Here is a 20,416-nt window from a genome sequence, read left to right as displayed (position 1 = left end):
TGAAATTAATCTCAGTTTTATTTTCTTTGTTTTCTAAAACCAACCTCCCCTCACCCCATCTCTACCGTTGGCCTCCCCATCCCCTCTACAACCCGCCGCCCACCTCTCCCTTTCATTTGAGAATTTCTTGTGGCGACCACCCATTCTCATCTTCAAGAATGCATGGAGGAACCCGAGTGGAACTTCGGGTTTGAGTACGACAACCAAGGAAGAGTTAACATCCTCAGATCACCCTTCTTCGACGTAGGCTTTGATTTCGACGACACCGTCGAAGATCATTTGGATCGGATTCCAACAACATTAGTGGATTCCATCGACGACCACTTTTCCGTCTACACGTGGATCATTAAAGGTCGTCCTCCCGTGCCACCTCCACATCCAGCGCCTTCCTCTCCTTCCCTACGGATCTACGACACCATCGCCCTCGGAGTGGTTTCATCACTTGTGTGGTTATTCTTCTTCCAACGAACCTAGAAGTAGGTGAATGAGCGTAGCCTCAAGGTGAGACAATCGCTTTGTTAACCGCAGGATTCTAGTTGGCTTTTCATTTGCTTTACTATTTATTACCGTCGTTATTTTATAGAACTTGCTGATTTAGGTGTAAAGTCTTGTCTAAGCGTAGTTGAATTCTAAGATCTTTGAGAATGCTTCAATTGTGAACAACATTAAGATTGCAATTTCATTATTTGAACAAGATTTTATTAATCTTCTAAATCCAATTCCTGGTTTCACATAATTAATGCATACCGACTCATTCATTGTACGGTAAATCTTCAGTTAAGCGAGACATTAGTGAACCACCCTAAGACATTCTACATCAGACAATATCCGAACTTTGGGTGCAACATGCATTGATTTATTTAAGTTGTCTATTTGGAGATCAAAATTTTAACACAAGATCAAGATCTTTGTTGAGTTCACACAATGTGATGTACTTATTAATTAGATCCCTCATACATGAAATAAGATAATTTATTATTAATTGCCAACATTATCCAACTGAAGAATGCAATAAAGACATGAAAAAAACTCGGAGTGAAAGCAAGAAGTTTGTAGCGTTATATAATATGAATATTCTCAAAAGTGCCCAGAACAATTTTCAAAAAATAAAAAAAGAGTGCCCAGAAAATCGCCTTAAACAAGTCAACCTAAGATCCGAGTTTAAGGCATATTATGTCACAATTAGATAGAAAAATAGTACACTCACGTTCCTTCATCGACATTCAGTTTCATGTAATACTTAACCACGAAGATCCCAACAAGCCGTCCATAAGTTGAACCAATCATTATTCCAGGAACAAACTGACCAGCAGGAACAGCAGTTCCAAATGTCACCACAGCCAAGGAGTAAAACATAACCTGCAATAGATAAGAAAAAAAATCATAAGGGCAAGTTATTATCCAAGTTCCTGCATAACAACAAATGACTACCATCGCCTTTTCTTCTCACAGTAGCAACATGAAGATCCTGGAACATGGAAGAAAACTTAAAAATGAACGGAATACAAAATTTTGCACTGAAGGCTTTTGAATGTTTTAAGTAAACTTTTCTGTTAAATTTGTATTTTGCACAGCCATATTTCTTCCTTTAGATGGCTAGTTGTTAGACACTTCGAGACATTATACAGAATACAGGATAATGTCAACTATAGCCAAAGCAAAAGGCACAGGCACTCTTCTCTTGATCATGTTATATTAATCAATCACTGACATAACTTAAGCATTATACTCATATCATGGTACTATGGAATCTACTTAGCTGAATATAAATGATCTTTCTTATATGCAACGAACAAGTATCGTCTTTCTGTGGCCGTCAAACATCAAGCCTACTGGCGATAAGCATAATCACAACCGATCTCCGCATTTGATGTGCTTGCAGAAATTTAGGAAAAACCTTAGCTAAAATCTGATTTCAGCGATTTCGGAAAACTAACAACAATAGAACACATCAGAACATTTTTTATTGAAAGTTTTATGAAAGAAAAGACAAGATACAAGTGGATTTTCAATTGGAGAGGAAGATCCGGCTCTCCCAAGTCTCTAGCCATTGGCTAGAGCCCAAACACCTTAAGAACAATTTAATTTCAACAAACAATGCATAACCCTAACCCTAGGAAAAACTCTCTACTTAAAGCATATACAATAAAAAACAAACACCCAAACAGCCCTCCCTCAATTCTCTCCCAAATATGGCATATTTCCTTAATTATTTCCCTCCCAAATCGGGCCCCAAATATGCCCTCTTCAATTAGGAAATGTTTCCTAATTAACCCCCCTCCAAATTAGCCTCAAAATCTATCCTCTTCAATTAGGAAACATTTCTGAATTAATCCCCTCCAAATCAGCCTCAAAATCTTCCTTATTCAATTAGGAAACATTTCCTAATTAATCATCTCCAAATCAATCCCCAAATCAACCACCAAGTCTGTCTTCTTCAATTAGAAAATATTTCTTAATTAATCCCCTCCAAATCAGCCCCTAAGAGCCGGTCCAAGTATAAACTCGAAAGACCAGTCCAGGAGGGACCCGATCTAACAATACCCCCCTCCCAAAGACCCGCCTTGTCCACAAGGTGGAAAAACGACAACTTCCTCAATTTCCTTGTCATTACAAACAATGAGAACCTGAAGAGTTCGGTCCTTCCACCTGTGCTGTGGTGCATACCTCTTCTCACATTTGAAACATAGCCCCTTTGCCCTCTTCTCTTGTAGCCCCATTTATGTGAGTTTCTTAAAGCTTTTCCAAGGTCTTCCAACTATATTATGCTCCTTTGAAGTCTCCATAAGAGTACACGGTGTCGGCTCCTTAGATGCCAAATAGGTTGTGATCATCCTGTACGAATCTCCTGAGCTACTACCACTAGCCCCTCTCTCCAAGTGCCTCTGATCCTTCACTAACTAGGTTAGCTCCATAGCCTCTCTCAAATCACGAGGCCTCATCACTCTAAATGTCGTCTAAATCTCTAACTTCCCCTCCAGTATAGTCTCTGGAAGCGGGTCCAATCGGCTGGCTAGCTACTCAAACTGCTAACGATACTCCATCACTGTTCTCTCTTGCGTTAGAGCGAAGAACTGCTCATAGAAATCCCCTCCATTGCTGGTTTGGAAACGTTCCAACAACCAGTTCTTAAACTCCCTCCAGGTCTATGTGGGTTGCCTTGTATCCCTCCACTGGTATCATGCCAACGCATTCCCCTCCAAGCACATTCTGTCCTCCATCAATCTCTGCTCCTCCATGAATCTATGGATGGTAAAGTACCTTTCCACCCTGTACATCCACCCAAGTGCATCCTCTCTCTCAAAAATAGGCATCTTCAGTTTACTCACCCTCGGATCTCCTTTGTTCCCCCTGTTTCCAATATAATTTCCCATTCCCCAAGAAGGTGGTTCCACTTAGGTGTCCCAATCATCCCTTCTAAGCTCGTACCCAAATCTTTCGTCAAATTCTCACATTCTCCTTTTAAATTCAACACCCATTGGATCATAATCAAACCCTCTCCTTTCAAATTCAGTGCCCCTTCGATCATAATCATCCCACCTCCTTTCAAATTCAGCACCCTTCAATCATAATTAGCCCCTCCCCTTTCAAATTCCGCCCCACTCCTCCAAATTCAACACCCCATCTTTCATGTCGATCTCCTCATGCCTATCCTCATACCCTCTACTCAGCTCCTTAGGAATGGCTCTAAGGAAGGCATTCTCTCTTCTCCCTCCATAATCTTCACCTCCAGATCTTCCATTCACCTTATCGGATTAGGGTTTTCCCTACTTACTTGGTTGTTAGTGGCTTCCCTCGCCTCTGAAGACAGTTTGGGGTTGGCCCTTGAGCAACTTCTTCAACATCTCCTTAAAGATGAAAAATTTTCCATTAATCTTCTCGTAGACAACTAAAATTTGACTTTTAAAATCTGAATGTTGATTTTGGATATCGAAAATTTTAGATTTCAATTGTCCGATCTCACTTTCCAATACTTCATTTTTCTTCCTACCATAGGTACCCGGATTTTGGCACCACTAGCAAAAAATAGAAATTCGATATGAATTAGACCTCAAAACAACAAAAAACAGCCAGATCAGAGAGGAAACACATATGAAATTAACGAGGAAGACTTCTCTTTCAACCCAGGAAATTGCTCTGATACCAATTTTATAGGAAGTGCATGCATAAATTTAGGAAAAGCCTTGGCTGAAATTTGAATTTTAACAATTTCAGAAAACTAACGACAAGAAAATCATGAATATAACACACAAGAATTTTTTTTAATAGAAAGTTTTATGAAAGGAAAGACAAGATACACTTCAATTGGAAAGGAAGATCCGGCTCTACCAAATATCTAGCCGTCAACTAGAGCCCAAATGCCCTAAGAACAATCTAATTTTAGAAAACAACACATACTCATAACTCTAATGACTTGAATATAAGCATTATTAACCCATTTCTTTTCTAGAACTCTCCATAGCACTTCTCATGGAACTTTATCATATGCTATTTCTAAATCAATAAATATCATATGTAAATCCTCCTAATTGTCTCTAAACTTCTCCATCAACCCTCTCAATAAATGAATAGATTCCATAGTAGACCTACCCGGCATGAATCCCAATTGATTTTGAGAAACATTAGTATCATGTCGTAACCTATGCTCCATAACTCTCTCCCAAAGTTTTAAAGTATGACACAACTTAATTCTTCTATAATTCTCACAATCTTGTGCATCATCTTTATTCTTAAAAATAGGAATCAATACACTCATTCTCAACTCATTTGGCATCTTTTTACTCTTCAAAATAATATTAAAAAGTTTAGTAAGCAAAACAATTCCTTCATCTCCTAAGAATTTCCACATCTCTATTGGAATATCATCAGGTCCAACAGTTTTTCCACACTTCATTTTCTTCAAGGCCTCTCTAACTTTCGTTTTACTAATATGCCGATAAAAACATAAAAATCTTTATTTTCATTTAGAACGCTAAAGTCACTAAAGTCAATCGTATTTTCACAATCTTCATTGAACGATTTAGCAAAATATCTCATCCACAATTGTTGAATATCCTCTTCTAATAAAATCACTTTTTGATCTTCATCTTTAATGCACTTCACTTGAACTAAATCCTTACTACTCCTATCTCTTTATTTGGCTAATTTATACATATATCTTTCGTCCTTCTTAGTATCTAATATATTAAATCATGATGTATAAATAATACATGAAGTACTAGAAAAAATAAGAAAAACACAACCAAATACACTAAAAATCCCTTCTTCAAAATTCATCTAGAGGATATAATGGCAGCGCCCCTCATTGACTACTATTTAAGAAACTAAAATACTCACATCAAACATGAGTCATTCATTAAAATCTTTGATTGCCATTAAAAATTCTTAATTTGGGCAAATTGACGAGCTTCCAAAAAAAGGAGTTTAAAATAAATTATTATTAATTATCATGAAATTTGGCTTTTATAATTTATCTAGCGAGAGGCCCCAAATGTACTTTATCATCCATTAAGCTGGCATTTTGTTTGAGTCACCTGGATGTATGAACCCAATTCATTTGGATGCATAATTTTTTGTGTAAGCTACCCATTAAACCAATTTTTTTTTATGGATTCAAAATATTCTGCCATTATTATGATATTATATCATTGTTTCATTGAGATATGTGATATTGTGATATAAATATTGATTTTTGAGCAATATAATCAGGGGTTTTTTTATGTGCCCTTACACTCTAATTCGTCTATTCTTTATCATTGTGGTTTTACTTATTATTATAATCACTCAATGTATAACATTATACATATTATTAATCACTAAATTTATTAGTATCTTAACTGTTATATTAAGTATATGATTTTTTATGTATCACTCAATTTGTTACGAGATATTGTTTTTGATGTGAAACATAAATGCCATGTACTTGCCTAGGTGGCAAGATTAATTAAATCCCAATCAATTTGGGGAGAGAGAATGAAAATCTGAAATTAAATTTCAGATTAAGTGGAATTGGCGGGATGAATTTGAATTTAAACTCAAATTTAATGGGGAGAATTAAATTGGATGAGAGGGAATTGTGGGAGGTAATTATGGAGGCTTAATGAGCTGAGCGGGCTAGGGGAGAGGCGGCGGCAAATGCTGGGCGGAAAGGGGTGAGGGGAGGGAGCTTACGGAAGAATGCGATCCGGATGGATTCTCCTTGAATTCTCACACTAATTGATCGCAAAGAAAATTTGGAGGAAGGTCTAGAACTCACAAAGAGATCTAGCTCTTCTCAAAACTCACTAAGAGATTTGAGAGAGAGATGCACTCACAAAGAGAACACAAAGTAGAGAACTCACTAAGAGATCTCAAAAGAAAAAGAACTCACTAAGGGGCTGTTTGGTTGACTGAAAAGAAAATGCAGTATAAAGTAAATGCAATGTAAAATAAATGCAGTGCATTCCAAATACTTTGAGACTGTTTGATTTTCTGCAAAATAAACGCAGCAGAACTATTTCCTTTGTTTGGTTAGGTAGATCCAAAGTAAAGTAAAAGCAATTTTTTTGTAATAATTTATTTTGACATTACAACTCATGTATTCATAAAAACAGTGTATTTATAATATTTGTTGCATTTTGAATGAAGATAAATAATAATTTAGCCCTTCTTCTACATCTGCAAAGTGGTATTTCAGTGTCATAAAGGAGAAAATGATGAAGCAATGATCGAAACAAATTGATAAATTTCTCTGAGTGGTCTTCAAAAGACTGGAATTGATTTAAATTTTGAACCAAAATATGAATAAGCTAAGATAATCTGATTGAGGAAAATTAATGATGAAAGTAAGCCAGCGGCTGGGGCGAGAAGATGAATAATATGAGACGTATCAGAAAACGCAAACTATATGAAAATGAAGTACAAAATAAAAGAAAGAAGATGAAAGTTTAGAGAAGGTTGGTCTAGTATATTTCAATGGAACAAGATGCACAAAAATTAATTTGATTTTAAAAACATTGAATGCGCCTATATGCAATTATTAACATAGAGAAAACACCCAACAAACTTACCCTACTGGACCGTGCATGAGTAACAGTAAATTGAGTTGGATCTTTGATAGCAGGAAAGGATGGGTCAACAGGCCCGTCCTTGCTCTAGATAGAGAGAAATGAGTAATTAGCTCACATTAAATTATTTTAAAAAAATCATAATAGATAGTTCTTCCAAGTATGACCCACTTTCTCATAGATAAAGGTTTCCATCAGCATGAGCTGTAAGATCACTAATATATAAAATACGGAAATTATATAATTACATTACTGTATATTGCTAGCCAATCCCAACTATACACGTGTATCTCATCTCTCTGTATTTCGCTATATATATGTGGGTACCTGTAACAGAGAGAGGTAACAAAGATTAATAAATTCTGTCTTTACTGTTTTTACATTTCCCTCTTCTTCTCTCTTCTAGTTCTTGAGTTTCTTCATGGTATCAAGAGTAGTTCGGTACTGAGGATCTCGCCATGGCGAATCAGGCTTCCGCTTCATCGTCGCTAGGCGCTACAACCGGTGCCGTTTCCTCGGCTCTGGTCATCTCTCCATCCCTCAAATTTGTAATCTCAAACCTAAAATTTCTTGTTCCTCATTCCCTTACATCGGATAACTTTCCGATTTGGAGCACACAAATTGCCAAGTTGCTCAAGGCCAATGGATTTGCCGAGTTTCTTGATCCCAAATCCGCATTGGAGAACATCAATCCGAATCAAGATTCACAAAACTAGCAAGTCACAGATCAAAATCTTGCCACGGCAATGTGCTCTACAATCTCACTGGCGGTTCTACCGTACGTGATTTATCTTGAATCAACTCACGAAATTTGGTCGACGCTTCACGCTCGCTTTCAATCGTCTAAATGATCCAAGGTCATTCAGCTCAAAAAACGAGCTACACAACGTGTCGATGCAAAACATGTCTATGACTCTGTATCTAACTGAGATCAAGAAGATTGTAGATCAAATCTCTTCGGCGGGCTCGACGGTCGATCCAGAAGACGTCATGATCTACATTCTGAATGGGCTGCCTCCGGCTTACCAGTCGTTCACGACAACCATCCACACTATGCAAAATTTGATATCTCTTGACAATCTATACGCTCTCCTCATTAGCGAGGAGATACACCTAAAGTTTCCTGCAATGCCAGACAACCAATCCGCTTTATACACTTTTCGTGGTCGTGGCCGGCGTGGCAAGGTCAGATCGGCCAACAACAATGCTCCGGTTAACAAATCAACACAGACCTCTGTAATCATATGCCAAATATGTAAAAAAGAAAGGGCATATGGCCGACGCGTGCTGGCACAGGCTAAATATAAACTATGCCCCGACTCAACAATCCGCCAAGAACAACAATGCCCTGTTCGCCAACAACGACAGCAACTCCAATGTCGATTGGTACATCGACTCCGGCGCGTCATCGCGCATGACTAATACAACTGACAATCTTGCAAACTACAATGCCTATAACGGCACTGACACGATAACAATTGGGGACGGAAGGTCCGTCCCAATCGCTCATATGGGAATGGGAATCCTCCCAACCCCGGCTAGTAAGCTACTTTTATCTCGGCTTTTACATATTCCGTCTCTGTCTTATAATTTACTATCTATATCTAATCTTGTTAAAGATAACCCGATTTCTATAACTTTTGATGCAAATGGATTTGTTTTTAACGATCAAATCATCCTCCAAGGTCCATGTAGGGATGGACTGTACAAGATAGCCACTCAGCAAAATCAGCTATCTCCAACAGCTCTGTCGGCTGCAAGAAGCTCGTCCTGCGATTGGCATCTTCGGCTTGGGCATCCACATCAACGGGTTCTTCAACAGATTTCGAAAAATCATCCATCGTTACACATTACCTCTGTTAATTCTGTTTGTAATTTCTGCTTTACTTGTAAAGGACACAAATTATCGTTCCAACGATCTAATAGTAAAACGAGTGCCCCGCTAGATCTTGTTCATTCTGATGTGTGGGGACCCTCTCCAGTTCCTTCACATCAAGGTTTCAAATATTATGTAATATTCATTGATGATTTCTCTCGGTTTGTATGGCTTTATCCACTTATGTTTAAATCAGATGTTACTAACATCTTTATTCAATTCGTTGCTCTCATCGAACGTCAAACAAACCGCAAGCTCAAAGTTATACGGACAGATGGTGGAGGCGAATTTGTAAACCATCGGTTTCAAGCTTTCACCAAGAATGCCGGAATTAGTCACCAAATCTCGTGTCCATATACACCCGAACAAAACGGGATTGCCGAAAGGAAGCATCGTCACATCATCACCACGACAAGAACTCTTCTTCAAACTGCAGGTCTACCGATGTCGCGTTGGCTTGATGCAGCTTCCACAGCAACCTATCTCATTAATCGGCCCCCATCCATCACTACCGAGAATATAACCCCGCTCCAACGAATGTTCAACATTACACCGTCCTATGAGCATCTTCGCACTTTCGGGAATGCTATCCTCTGTTATCTCCGGTTAATCGCACCAAACTACGCCCACATCGTCGGCGTGCATATTTTTGGGCTACTCAGACCGTATGAAAGGATACAAATACTGGAACTCGGTAACTAACAAAACCATCATTTCTCGGCATGTTACATTTAATGAAAATGTTTTTCCTTACAAGAACAGGCCAATCCCATCTACAACGCTCAATGACAACATACCACATCCACTGCTAATACCCACATCCACAATTCAGCATCCTACCCGCACATCAACAGACCAAGTTCTAACGCAGCATCACAACACGACTTCAAACACTGTGGCCACTCAAGAATCAAGCCAAATTGGGAACTTGCACCCGGTCACCAATATTCCTACCACGCACCCGATGACCACCCAAACAAAAACTGGATCACTGAAACCTGTCCAACGGCTAAACTTACTGCATCAAGAACAACTACAGACCGAACCCACCACCTACAGCGAAGCAAGCAAGAAGATAGAATGGAGAAGTGCAATGGCCGAAGAGTTTTTTGCTCTACAAAAGCAGGGCACATGGAGTCTTGAACTGCCTCCTCCCACCAACTCTGTTCTTGGATCTAAATGGGCATACATAACAAAGTATAACTCGGACGGATCGATGGCTAGATTCAAAGCACGTCTTGTAGCTCAGGATAATCAACAGGAATACGGCATTGACTATCAGGACACATTCAGTCCGGTAGCCAAGCTGCCGACTATACGTATCCTTTTTACAATTGCTCTATTTTACAAGTGGCCAATTCATCAACTGGACGTAGCAAACGCGTTCTTGCACGGCGACATCAACGAAACGGTATACATGCGACAAACTAAAGGCTTCGAAGACTCGTACCACCCAAACTATGTCTGTAGACTACGGAAGGCAATCTACGGGTTACGCCAAGCACCTAAACAATGGTATACCACCTTCACAACTTATCTTCTGCAGGTCGGCTTCATCCACAGTCAGGCAGACCCATCACTTCTGCTCATGCATCGCGATCACATACAAATCTACCTCCTTGTATACGTGGACGACATTCTCATAACCAGCAACGACGTCAATGCCATGAAAGCTCTTGTAGATCAACTGAAATCAAAATTCACAATGAAAGATCTTGGGAAGGCAAACCAATTTCTTGGCATCAAAATCACGTCTACACCAGATACGTATTTTCTGTCCCAAACGTTATATGCTAAATCTATCATTCAAATGGCCGAGTTACAGAATTGCAACTCGGTCGCTAACCCTTCAGTAACCAAAATGCCAGTACTGGCGTCCGACGAGTCACCGTGCTTCGACGAGACGACCTATCGGAAAATTATTGGATCACTTCAATACCTTACCTTGACGCGTCCAGACATAGCATACGCGGTCAATGTTCTATCTCAACACATGCATAATCCGGCCACAACTCACACATTATTGCTAAAGAAGCTGCTGCGGTACATCAAAGGCTCAACAGATTTCGGTCTCCCCATCACAAGATCAAACCTGCGGCTTCGGACGTTCTCAGATGCCGACTGGGCATCAGATCCGGTAACTTGGAAATCGACATCTGGATTTTGCACTTTCCTCGACGACACTTTAGTCTCTTGGACAGTCAAAAAGCAAACCACAGTATCCAGATCGTCTACTGAATCTGAATACAGGGCACTGGCCTCGGCGACGGCGGACACGATCTGGATCCGACGCCTACTTGCCGATTTCCGAATCACACATTCCCAGCCCGTGGACATATTTTGCGACAATATGTCCACCATTGCTTTGGCGAACAATCCCGTCTTCCACGCACGAACAAAGCACATAGAAATTGATCAGCGCTTTGTCAGGGATCACATACAGAACAACATCATTCGGCTGTTACCCATCAGCACTATCGATCAACTAGCTGCCATTTTCTAACAAAACCTTTGGCTACACCAAGGTTCAAAATCTTAAGATCCAAACTGACAATTGGTCCCCAATCGTCAGTTTGCGGGGGAATGCAAGATCACTAATATATAAAATACGAAAATTATATAATTACATTACTGTATATTGCTAGCCAATCCCAACTATACACGTGTATCTCATCTCTCTGTATTTCGCTATATATATGTGGGTATCTGTAACATAGAGAGGTAACAAAGACTAATAAATTCTGTCTTTACTGTTTTTACATTTCCCTCTTCTTCTCTCTTCTAGTTCTTGAGTTTCTTCATGAGCAACAACAAAAATGCCATCGCCATCTGGTACCCAAGCAACACAAGTGCATCGACTGCAGACAGTAAAATTTAGGCTTAGTTTGGGACGGCTTTCTTTCTGCTTCTTAAAGCAACTTTTTAGTACAAAAGTTTTAATTTTTTAACTAAAAAGTAGCTTTAAGCATTAGAAAAAAAGCTGTTCCAAACGCAGCCTTATCCACAGGACAACTAGAAAAATAATGTGACGCTCAATATGAATGCAATATTAACTCAAGATGATGAGCAATAATACAAAATAAATTAATGCAAATATTTACTTTCCACATCCCATTCATGTGAACACACACTTCACACGATGAATGTGATGAATGCCTTGTTTAAATAAAATATAGCGCAAGGGTCATAAAAACAATGCAAAATGTGAAAATTTCGCTTAAACTTTCATCTAAACTGTCATGATTTAATGAAGCATGATGAATGCCTTTCACACACCTTGCAGTATTAGCCCAACATTAAATTTCAGGTACAATTCTCACTCAACAACAGAAGCGATCGTGTTGCACCTAAATCTATATCAATCAAGGAACTATAAAACTATAATTAGTTACACATCAAATTTCACAATCTCTAGCTAATCCCTTGCACAGTAATAATGGCAATTCTGGAACCCGAATTTCCATTTAGTTTTATTTGGTGGATTTAAGCTCTTCCCTGTCAAGCAATCCTATTAGAGTGAATAATTCAACTTCCAATCAAGTTTACAATCCAAAGAAGGAAACTTGATTACTGCAAGCAAAGAGCTTTCTCAGTCAAAATTGCACAATTCCCATACAGCATTGCATTGGAAAACAAAACTTCAGATGGTATCACAGAGAATCTAGCAAACGAAGTGCATAAATTAAATTGAGAATTGAGATCACTGATGAATAACGTGTCACCAGCATTAAAGATTAAGTAAGCCACTTTGCCATCATAATTGAAAGCTACAGGAGAACTGCTCGATCCTGCTCCGAAAGTCCCTCCGAACATGCTAGTGCCAGATGCTACCTTGCTCCCACCGTTTGTGGCACCATAAGAGAATGTCTTGCTCCCATTAACACCAACAAAAATTCGTTTCGTTGCCGATTTCACCACGCTGCTGGAGCTCGGTGTCGAAGGCGCGCTTGGCCCCTGGGAAGCTGACTTCTCCTTGAGATATGCGATGATTAACTATAAAAAACCATATTCGAAATCAGAACCTTCAAGATTACTAATAAGAGCACATAATCATAGCCCTAATCCCACCTGAGACACGGATTTTCCATGAGAGTAATGAAGAAGGCCAGCAGGGTGAGTTTTCTCGTACTGAAGCTTGTATCTGCCCTCGGGAGACTTGAAGTAAGTCTTGAGCGTCCGGCCACTGAACTTCTCAATCACTGTGCAGCCCAGCGACCAAACATCAGTGGACATCCCCTGCTCCTCCCCCCTCGCGGCCTCCAACGTTCCTCTGGCACATTCCGCGAAACCATCACGCTTGAGGCTGGTTCGCATTATTTCGCTAGAGAATTTCTAACCCGCTCAATTTGAGCGGGTTTTGATGTCCCGCGAAATGACTCCTCTAATACACTGCTAATGCCTAGGAGGATTCACATATGTTCCGCTCAAAATTTATCAAACAACTTAATTTAAGTAATGCATGTAATTATATTACTTTACCCTCCTAATTCTCCATACCAAACAGCCCCTAAGAGATCTAAAAGATGGAACTCACAAAGAGAACGCAAAAAGCAAATTTTCATTAACCATTCATCATCCCATTACATAAGAAAGGGCCTCTATATATAGGCCTAAGAAACTAAAACAAGACACATATGCCCCTAAGGCTGACATAGGACGACCCTCTTAAGTGAGGGTAAAAACGGAAAATTCATAATAAAAAATTTAAAAATTACAAATAAAATATAAGATAACGTGGGACGATGACAGCCGTTGATCTTCAGCTCCTCGGATAGCCATGGACGGTTGGATGTCCGAATCAGTTTTATTCATATATGTGACATTGTGATCTAAATATAAAATTGATTTTTGAGCCATATTATCAGGACAGTTTTTTTATATGCAATTACACTCTAATATGTCTTTTATAATTGCCTATAATTATTTACTATAATTGTATGGTTTTATTTCATGATTATTATCTCTCAAAGTATGAAAGTATGCATATTATGTATCACTCAATTTATTAGTATCTTAATCCTTATATTAAATATATGATTCTAAATTAGTTGGAAAAACTTGCTTGAACCAAGATTAGCTCATGGTGGTAACCTTGTAAACCAGCTTGGCTAAGAACCATTTTAGTTAATGGTGATAGTAAGCATGCAGATTATAGTTAATGATTCCTTACTTGTGTCTTGTCTGGTTATGGAATTTTGAACTTTACATTCTGTTTTGGTAGACAAAGGTACAAAAACAGCGTGGATGTCGAGATTTAAGTTTTGATTTGATTTCAATGGATATACATTCACACCATGAATGATAAATCACCTCGTATAGCTGTCTTTTTGTTAAAATTTTCAGGATTGGGTTAAAGGGTGTGAAAGCAAGGACATACTACAGAGGCATCTCCTACCCCAAAATATGTAAAAATAAAAAATAATTAGACCTATTTGAATGGAAACCAAAAAAAAAGACTGCCTCCATTGAGCTATCTTTTTTCACATCCAATCTTACTTTAGAACTTCTGATGATAATGAAAAACAGGGTAACTTTGGCTATCTGGGTAATTCTAAACAAAGAAATCACACAAACGAAGATAACATAAATGGAATAATAGAATCAATTTCTCTTTATTACCACAAAGTAGAAATCAATAAAAAGATAAAAAATATTGAACCTTTCTAACATCCTTACTGATCAATTAACAATATGATTTGGATAAATGGACCTAGTCTAATAGCAACAGCATTTACAGTAAAATGAATTACTGTACCAGTTTAAGCTAATAATTACAATAGAAATATGAATCACGATATCAAGATTGCCAGAAAGTTAGCAATGAATAAATGAGGCTAAGAAAATCAACTACCAAAAAGGTCAGAAGGCTCTGGGCACTATACTCGTGAAACGTTTTTGCACTAAATAAATTGCGAATTGCATCATCCTGCACAAAAGATATGTAAACTAACGTGAATATGAAAAAAGAAAAAAAAAACTGCACAGTAAAAAAAGTGTTCAGCGCTTGACGAAGGTTAAGCCCTTCTAAAAGAACCTGGGTATTGAAAAAAATGGTTGCCAGATCATTGTATTCTTTGTCTGTGCTGCAGAAAAACTGCTTGCAGCATAAGCAGCAGGAAAACATGAAACAAATAAGGGACAGATAATAACCTAATGTAAGGCTAAATATATTGTAAAGTTAGCAAGATCATCAATTTTAATGTGTCTTACATTTACAAAATTTCCATCTGTTCCAGGTGGTCGAGGGCAATCAATATCAGGATTAGCATCTGAATTAGGACATGGGCTGCATTTCCTTAGAAGTGGTAAACCAAAAGAAATTACTGATGTCATAAGAGATATAAGTAAAACTTCAATTATCTGTTACAATGCACAAAAAAAAGAAGTATGAGTTTTCCATCATCAGCTGTAAATTGACAGAAAGGAATTTGTAGCGAAGGACTGTAGCATACCTTGACCCTATTCCCCTTTTTATGAAGATAATTTCTGCGCCAGCTAGTTATATACAGAGTGAGCTGATTGAACAGAGCCCCTGAAAGGTAAGAAAATAAACACCAGTATGCGAAAATTTATGGCTAAAGTTGGTCAAAGTATAATATGATATCAATCAAGTAAAAAATTGATCAAAAATTCTGCACCTAAATGAATGCAATTTAAAAAAAAAATGATTAGGAAATGTGAATACCATGAAAGAAACATACCTAAAAGGCCTCCAATAATGCCGATAATAGCCATGGGTAGCAACTCCTTAAATGAATAATCTTCTTGACCACTTGACATTAAGAAAATATGAATTAGAATGTAGGCTTAGTTTGAAACTCAAAGAACAATATCTTGCAATATCACAAAGAGTACTAACCCAGATATATCCCAGATTATAAAGCCGCCCGACCCAAAATGACCACACTTCCCACTCTTACACCAGGCCATTGCAGTTCTTACAACAACAGCCACGATAGCAGATGTAAAAAAAACTCTCCACATAAGCTGACTCCGCCACCTTCAGGAATGAAATATACATGCAACCAGCAGATAAGAAGCAACAGCATTCAAATAAAGCTAACCAAAATATGTTTGACATAAACTGAAGAACAAAGAAGAGCTTTAAAACATGATTGATCACCATCATGGACCATGAATTGCATGGTTGATCCAGTAAACAACATAGGAGCAATGGTTAGAGATCTTAAGCTATCACTTTCATGCCTACAGAATCTTGATGTATGTTTTGCAGCAATAATTGCTAGTCTCACTCTGAAACACCATGCAATCTACGCCCTCTCCTTCCATGAAATGTGTACTTATGGATTCCCCTCCACAGTATAAAACATCTCTACCATTCTGTGAGTTTTATAGAATCTTTTCTCCCTGAGATTTTCGAACAAAGCCATGAGGAAACTTAGAGAGAGAGAGATGAAACAACTCTCCGAAATCAAAACTTCTCTTGCCATATCATTTGCATATGTCTGTTACAGTGATCTAAATCCCGTCAAGATCCTAGAAATCCTAGCTTAAGATTTCATATGAATAAGAGTAGAAGGGTAAAGTCACTCTCGTGGGAGGTATGGCAGAGTGGGATTGAGGAAGAGGAGTGGGCAATGAAAGGAATAGAGAAAATAATGGGGATTGAAGGGAGTGAAAAATAGTGTTAATTTTAATGTTGTTTAAAGGTTTAAGTGATAAATGAGTAAATCATAAGGACTAGGTGTTAAATGCATTAATAGAGAAGATTTAAGAGTCATACATGTAAACTCTCCTAAGGAATATTCACTGCATTAAGAGCATAAAAGATTGATATGCCAAGTTATGTCGATTGTATTTTATCTAGCTGCGTTTTAAGGATTAACCATTATTTAACAAAGGCATAAGTTAAAATTCAACTAGAAAAAAATATGTCAACATCAAATAAAAAAGAGTATATCCTTTAACCAGTATTCTTCAAAATTCAGTTAAGCAAATCTGAAATGATACAGTAAGAATGTATACACCTGAATTGTTTGGCAGAAGGGTTGGATGTCCTTCTTTCAAGCATTTATAAGAAATGAAAAGTCATTAGTTTGAAACATATGTTGCTGCATGCCAAGTGCACAAAAAAAACATCTTAAACACCAAGTTCTGAGGATTAGTTTCATGGAAACATATTAATGGTTTTAAGATATTAAATTCCTCTTAGCGAAATGATGTTCGAGAATTCCAGATCATTTAAGGAAATTGAGTTCTTGTCGTAGGATAAGTATCAATGTATTAGAAGATTATGGAGAAAAGAAGAAGAAAAGGCTTAACTGTGGCAAATTATGAAAATGATGCGAAGATTAGGCGTTCCCTTTGAGCATCCAAGACCAAAACCAGTAAAATACATGGATTGCAAAAGATAAGATGTAAACTAACTCAATAAAATATTTGCTGGAATAACCGAAGGCAACGGATAGGTTAATAACGCTTAACTTGCAGCATGAGGGCAAAGATAACATAAAAATGGTGAGAACAGTCAAAATGAAAGAAAAGGGCTGATACTGTTAAATGGCCAACAATCTTAAGAGCATGAGTTAAATCAAATTAAGCCAACTGTTGCTGAGGCTTCCTGTAGCATAACATACAGTCAAAAGAAATCATGCATACCAAGATGTAACTTCTTCTAGAGCAAAGAGCACACCACCAACTGGAGCTCTAAAAGCAGCAGCAACCCCAGCTGCACATCCACAGGTCACCTTTCAAACAGCCAAAAAAAAGAAACAAAAGTTGTACCGATTCAGAATATACCCGAGCATCTCATCAAAAGGATAATCTGGATTGATATCTGTTAAATTGCAATGCAACCACCAAGCATTCAAAAGCATGATATTCAAAGACCAAGGGAGGAATTTGAAAGATTATACTTGTATTAGACATTACAGCATCGAGCAATGTGAAACTTTATTACTAGACATTACAGCAACGAGCAACGTGTAGCAACACCTAAATTCAATGAAGCATTCAGTTTAAGAACTTTATCAGTCCCTTTATTTTGATTAAGATAAATTAAATCATACCAGAAAGAAAGAGAGACAATGGGCAAGTTAATGATAATATGATAAAAACAAAGTTTACCAAGAACAAGTTAATAAAACCAAACTGCAAGTGTCCAACGCGTGATGCACTTGTCTCTCAAAAGCCTTGGACAATCATTTCTGAACAGAATAAAATGACAACCCACTTTAATTTTTGTTCCCCCAATCTCATTATTGCCATATTGACCATCCAAGAGAAACCATGCGATTGGGAATGATATTGCCAAACAAATTTTTATTTGCATCAAGGTAGTCTTGATGTGGTCGCCATAACAAGATCAAGTATAAAAACATAAGTAATGCCTGAAAGTTCAAAAAATGATATCCTTTAGTTTATAATGCACAAATAGATTTATTTTTCTACAAGCTTTTTATCAATGTCGTCAATAGCTGAGCTAGTGATAGCAGATACAGCATCCATATGCTGCTAGAGAATATGGATTATCTTCCATGGCCTTCTTCATCTGCTCATATCTGAGCACCTAGTCTAATGTGCACAATTAAGTTAAAAGGTCAATATTTTAGCAAAAGCAATCATTGAGAAGCCTTTGAAAGAACTTATAAGGTAATTAAGTTTCCATTTACAGCATACCATCTAACGAGATGATTATGTCAAAGTTTCTGACGAGATGAATCAGCTAATAATATTACAATACAATAACTCTCAAGAATACATCCCAATTAAACCCACGGAGAACACAAGTGCTCTAAATATTACTTCCCATCAAACCCATATAAAGAAGTGCTGATTCGACCTTGCATTTGATGCACTCGTGAGCTTGACTTTTGCACACACAAATGCATTAAACAGACATAAAGCCACTGTATCATGAATCAATTGGGTAAAAGTCAAATATCTTCTCTTAATGCTCGAAAGAAAAATTAAAGTAAAAAAAAGGCTAACTTATGACATATGGTTTTTACTGATAAACAGTAAATTGTGCCAGCTTCTTTAGTCCTTGGTAGAGCACCCAAGATCTAATCGCATAGGCTAGCCTCATTTTGGTAAAATTGTAGTAGAATGCTGTTTCATTTTGTGGTTTCAACCTTATGTATAAGCTCTTAGACCTCCCAGAAGCAGTCCAAAAAGGTTTGTATGCACATAAACTAAATCTTCAACCCGTTGTAAAGTAATTTTATATCTTTCCTCTCACAACAAGAGGAGGATGAAACTTGACCAAAAAGTTTTATGGCAATTGTTTAAAGTAGAGGTGTCGAAGCTTCATGAATCAACCACCACATCTTTAGAACTATTCTCCACCTATCACGCAAAGATTCTTGATCACCAAAGCCCTCTAAATAGCAAAGAATTTAACAAGTTCTATATTAATCATTAGTCTCTCTATATTTCTCATTCGTCTCTCCTCATATGTGTAAGAAGGTTTGTATGCACATAATCAAGAACACTCCACACAAAATAACGCCAATATTAAATCCTTCATATATATACTACTATTAAAAAAGTGCAAGACACGTAGCACTCCACATGCTAAACTTGTCAATTTAACGTCCAGTAATTTGCAACCTTGCCTGTACACACACACACATACACATACACACACACACACACATATATATGTATATATACATATATATAAAAGTTTAAGTCCTAAATTATAACTATTTAGTTTATAATTTTAATACAATAACAACATAAAGCCTTTATCCCACTACGTGGGATCGGCAACATGAATCTTTTTTCTCCATTGTATCCTATTAAGAATCAAATTCTCATTCAAATCTAATAAGAAGTCATTTCTAATATTTTCTAATCAAGTCTTTTTAGGTCTACCTCTACCTTTCTTAACACAGGCCATATCTAATACTTATATTTTCCTAACAAGATCATCAAAAGGTAGATGTTTCATGTGACCAAACGATCTAAGACAACTCTCTGTAATATTATCTCCCATTGGAGCAACTCCAACCATTTCACGTATATACTCATTATGCGTTGTCTCTAAGAGTAAAGCCACTCATCCACCTGAGCATCCTCATCTCTGCAACACTTAACTTAATTTTATGCTTCTCTTTTAATAGCAAACATTTTGCACAATAAAACATTGCATTTCTCACCACCATCCTATAGAATTTTCCCTTAAGTTTGAGGGATATGTTTCTATCACACAACACGCCCGATGCATTCTTCCACTTTAACCATTACTTGATTCTACTAATAATATTCCCATCTATTTCACCATCATTTTGAATAATAAACTCGAGATATCTAAAACAAGCACTTTTTTTAATAACTTAATCGCCTAAAGTCATGATCCCCTTAGTGAATATATTACTACTAAAATTACACTATATGTATTAAATTTTAAATCTATTCAAACAAAAATCTTTACTCTAAGGTTGGCCTCCATAATTCAAGTTTTCCTTCAACTCCCTCTCTTGTCTTATCAACAAGAAGAATATCATTAGCAAAAAGCATACACTAGGGT

At 37.5% G+C, this 20,416-nt stretch overlaps 1 protein-coding gene across 2 annotated transcripts in view; it reads right to left on the bottom strand.

Annotated features, from left to right (window-relative positions):
• Positions 1-20,416, bottom strand: part of LOC110110988 (chloride channel protein CLC-d) — a 76,671-nt gene that overhangs the window by 19,826 nt on the left and 36,429 nt on the right. For both annotated transcript variants that reach the window (XM_020842660.2, XM_020842663.2), the window contains exons 7-14: positions 17,542-17,630; positions 15,782-15,922; positions 15,624-15,694; positions 15,375-15,454; positions 15,133-15,282; positions 14,957-15,016; positions 14,774-14,848; positions 1,208-1,359 (exon numbers count right to left, since the gene is read on the bottom strand). In XM_020842660.2, coding sequence (XP_020698319.1) covers positions 1,208-1,359; positions 14,774-14,848; positions 14,957-15,016; positions 15,133-15,282; positions 15,375-15,454; positions 15,624-15,694; positions 15,782-15,922; positions 17,542-17,630 — 818 coding nt within the window. The remainder of the gene's footprint in view (positions 1-1,207; positions 1,360-14,773; positions 14,849-14,956; positions 15,017-15,132; positions 15,283-15,374; positions 15,455-15,623; positions 15,695-15,781; positions 15,923-17,541; positions 17,631-20,416) is intronic.

Source organism: Dendrobium catenatum, unplaced genomic scaffold, assembly GCF_001605985.2.
Source record: "Dendrobium catenatum unplaced genomic scaffold, ASM160598v2 fragScaff_scaffold_1132, whole genome shotgun sequence".
Lineage (NCBI taxonomy): Eukaryota > Viridiplantae > Streptophyta > Magnoliopsida > Asparagales > Orchidaceae > Dendrobium > Dendrobium catenatum.
Note: the sequence above shows the minus strand (reverse complement) of the source record. Positions and strands in the feature narration are given on the sequence as shown.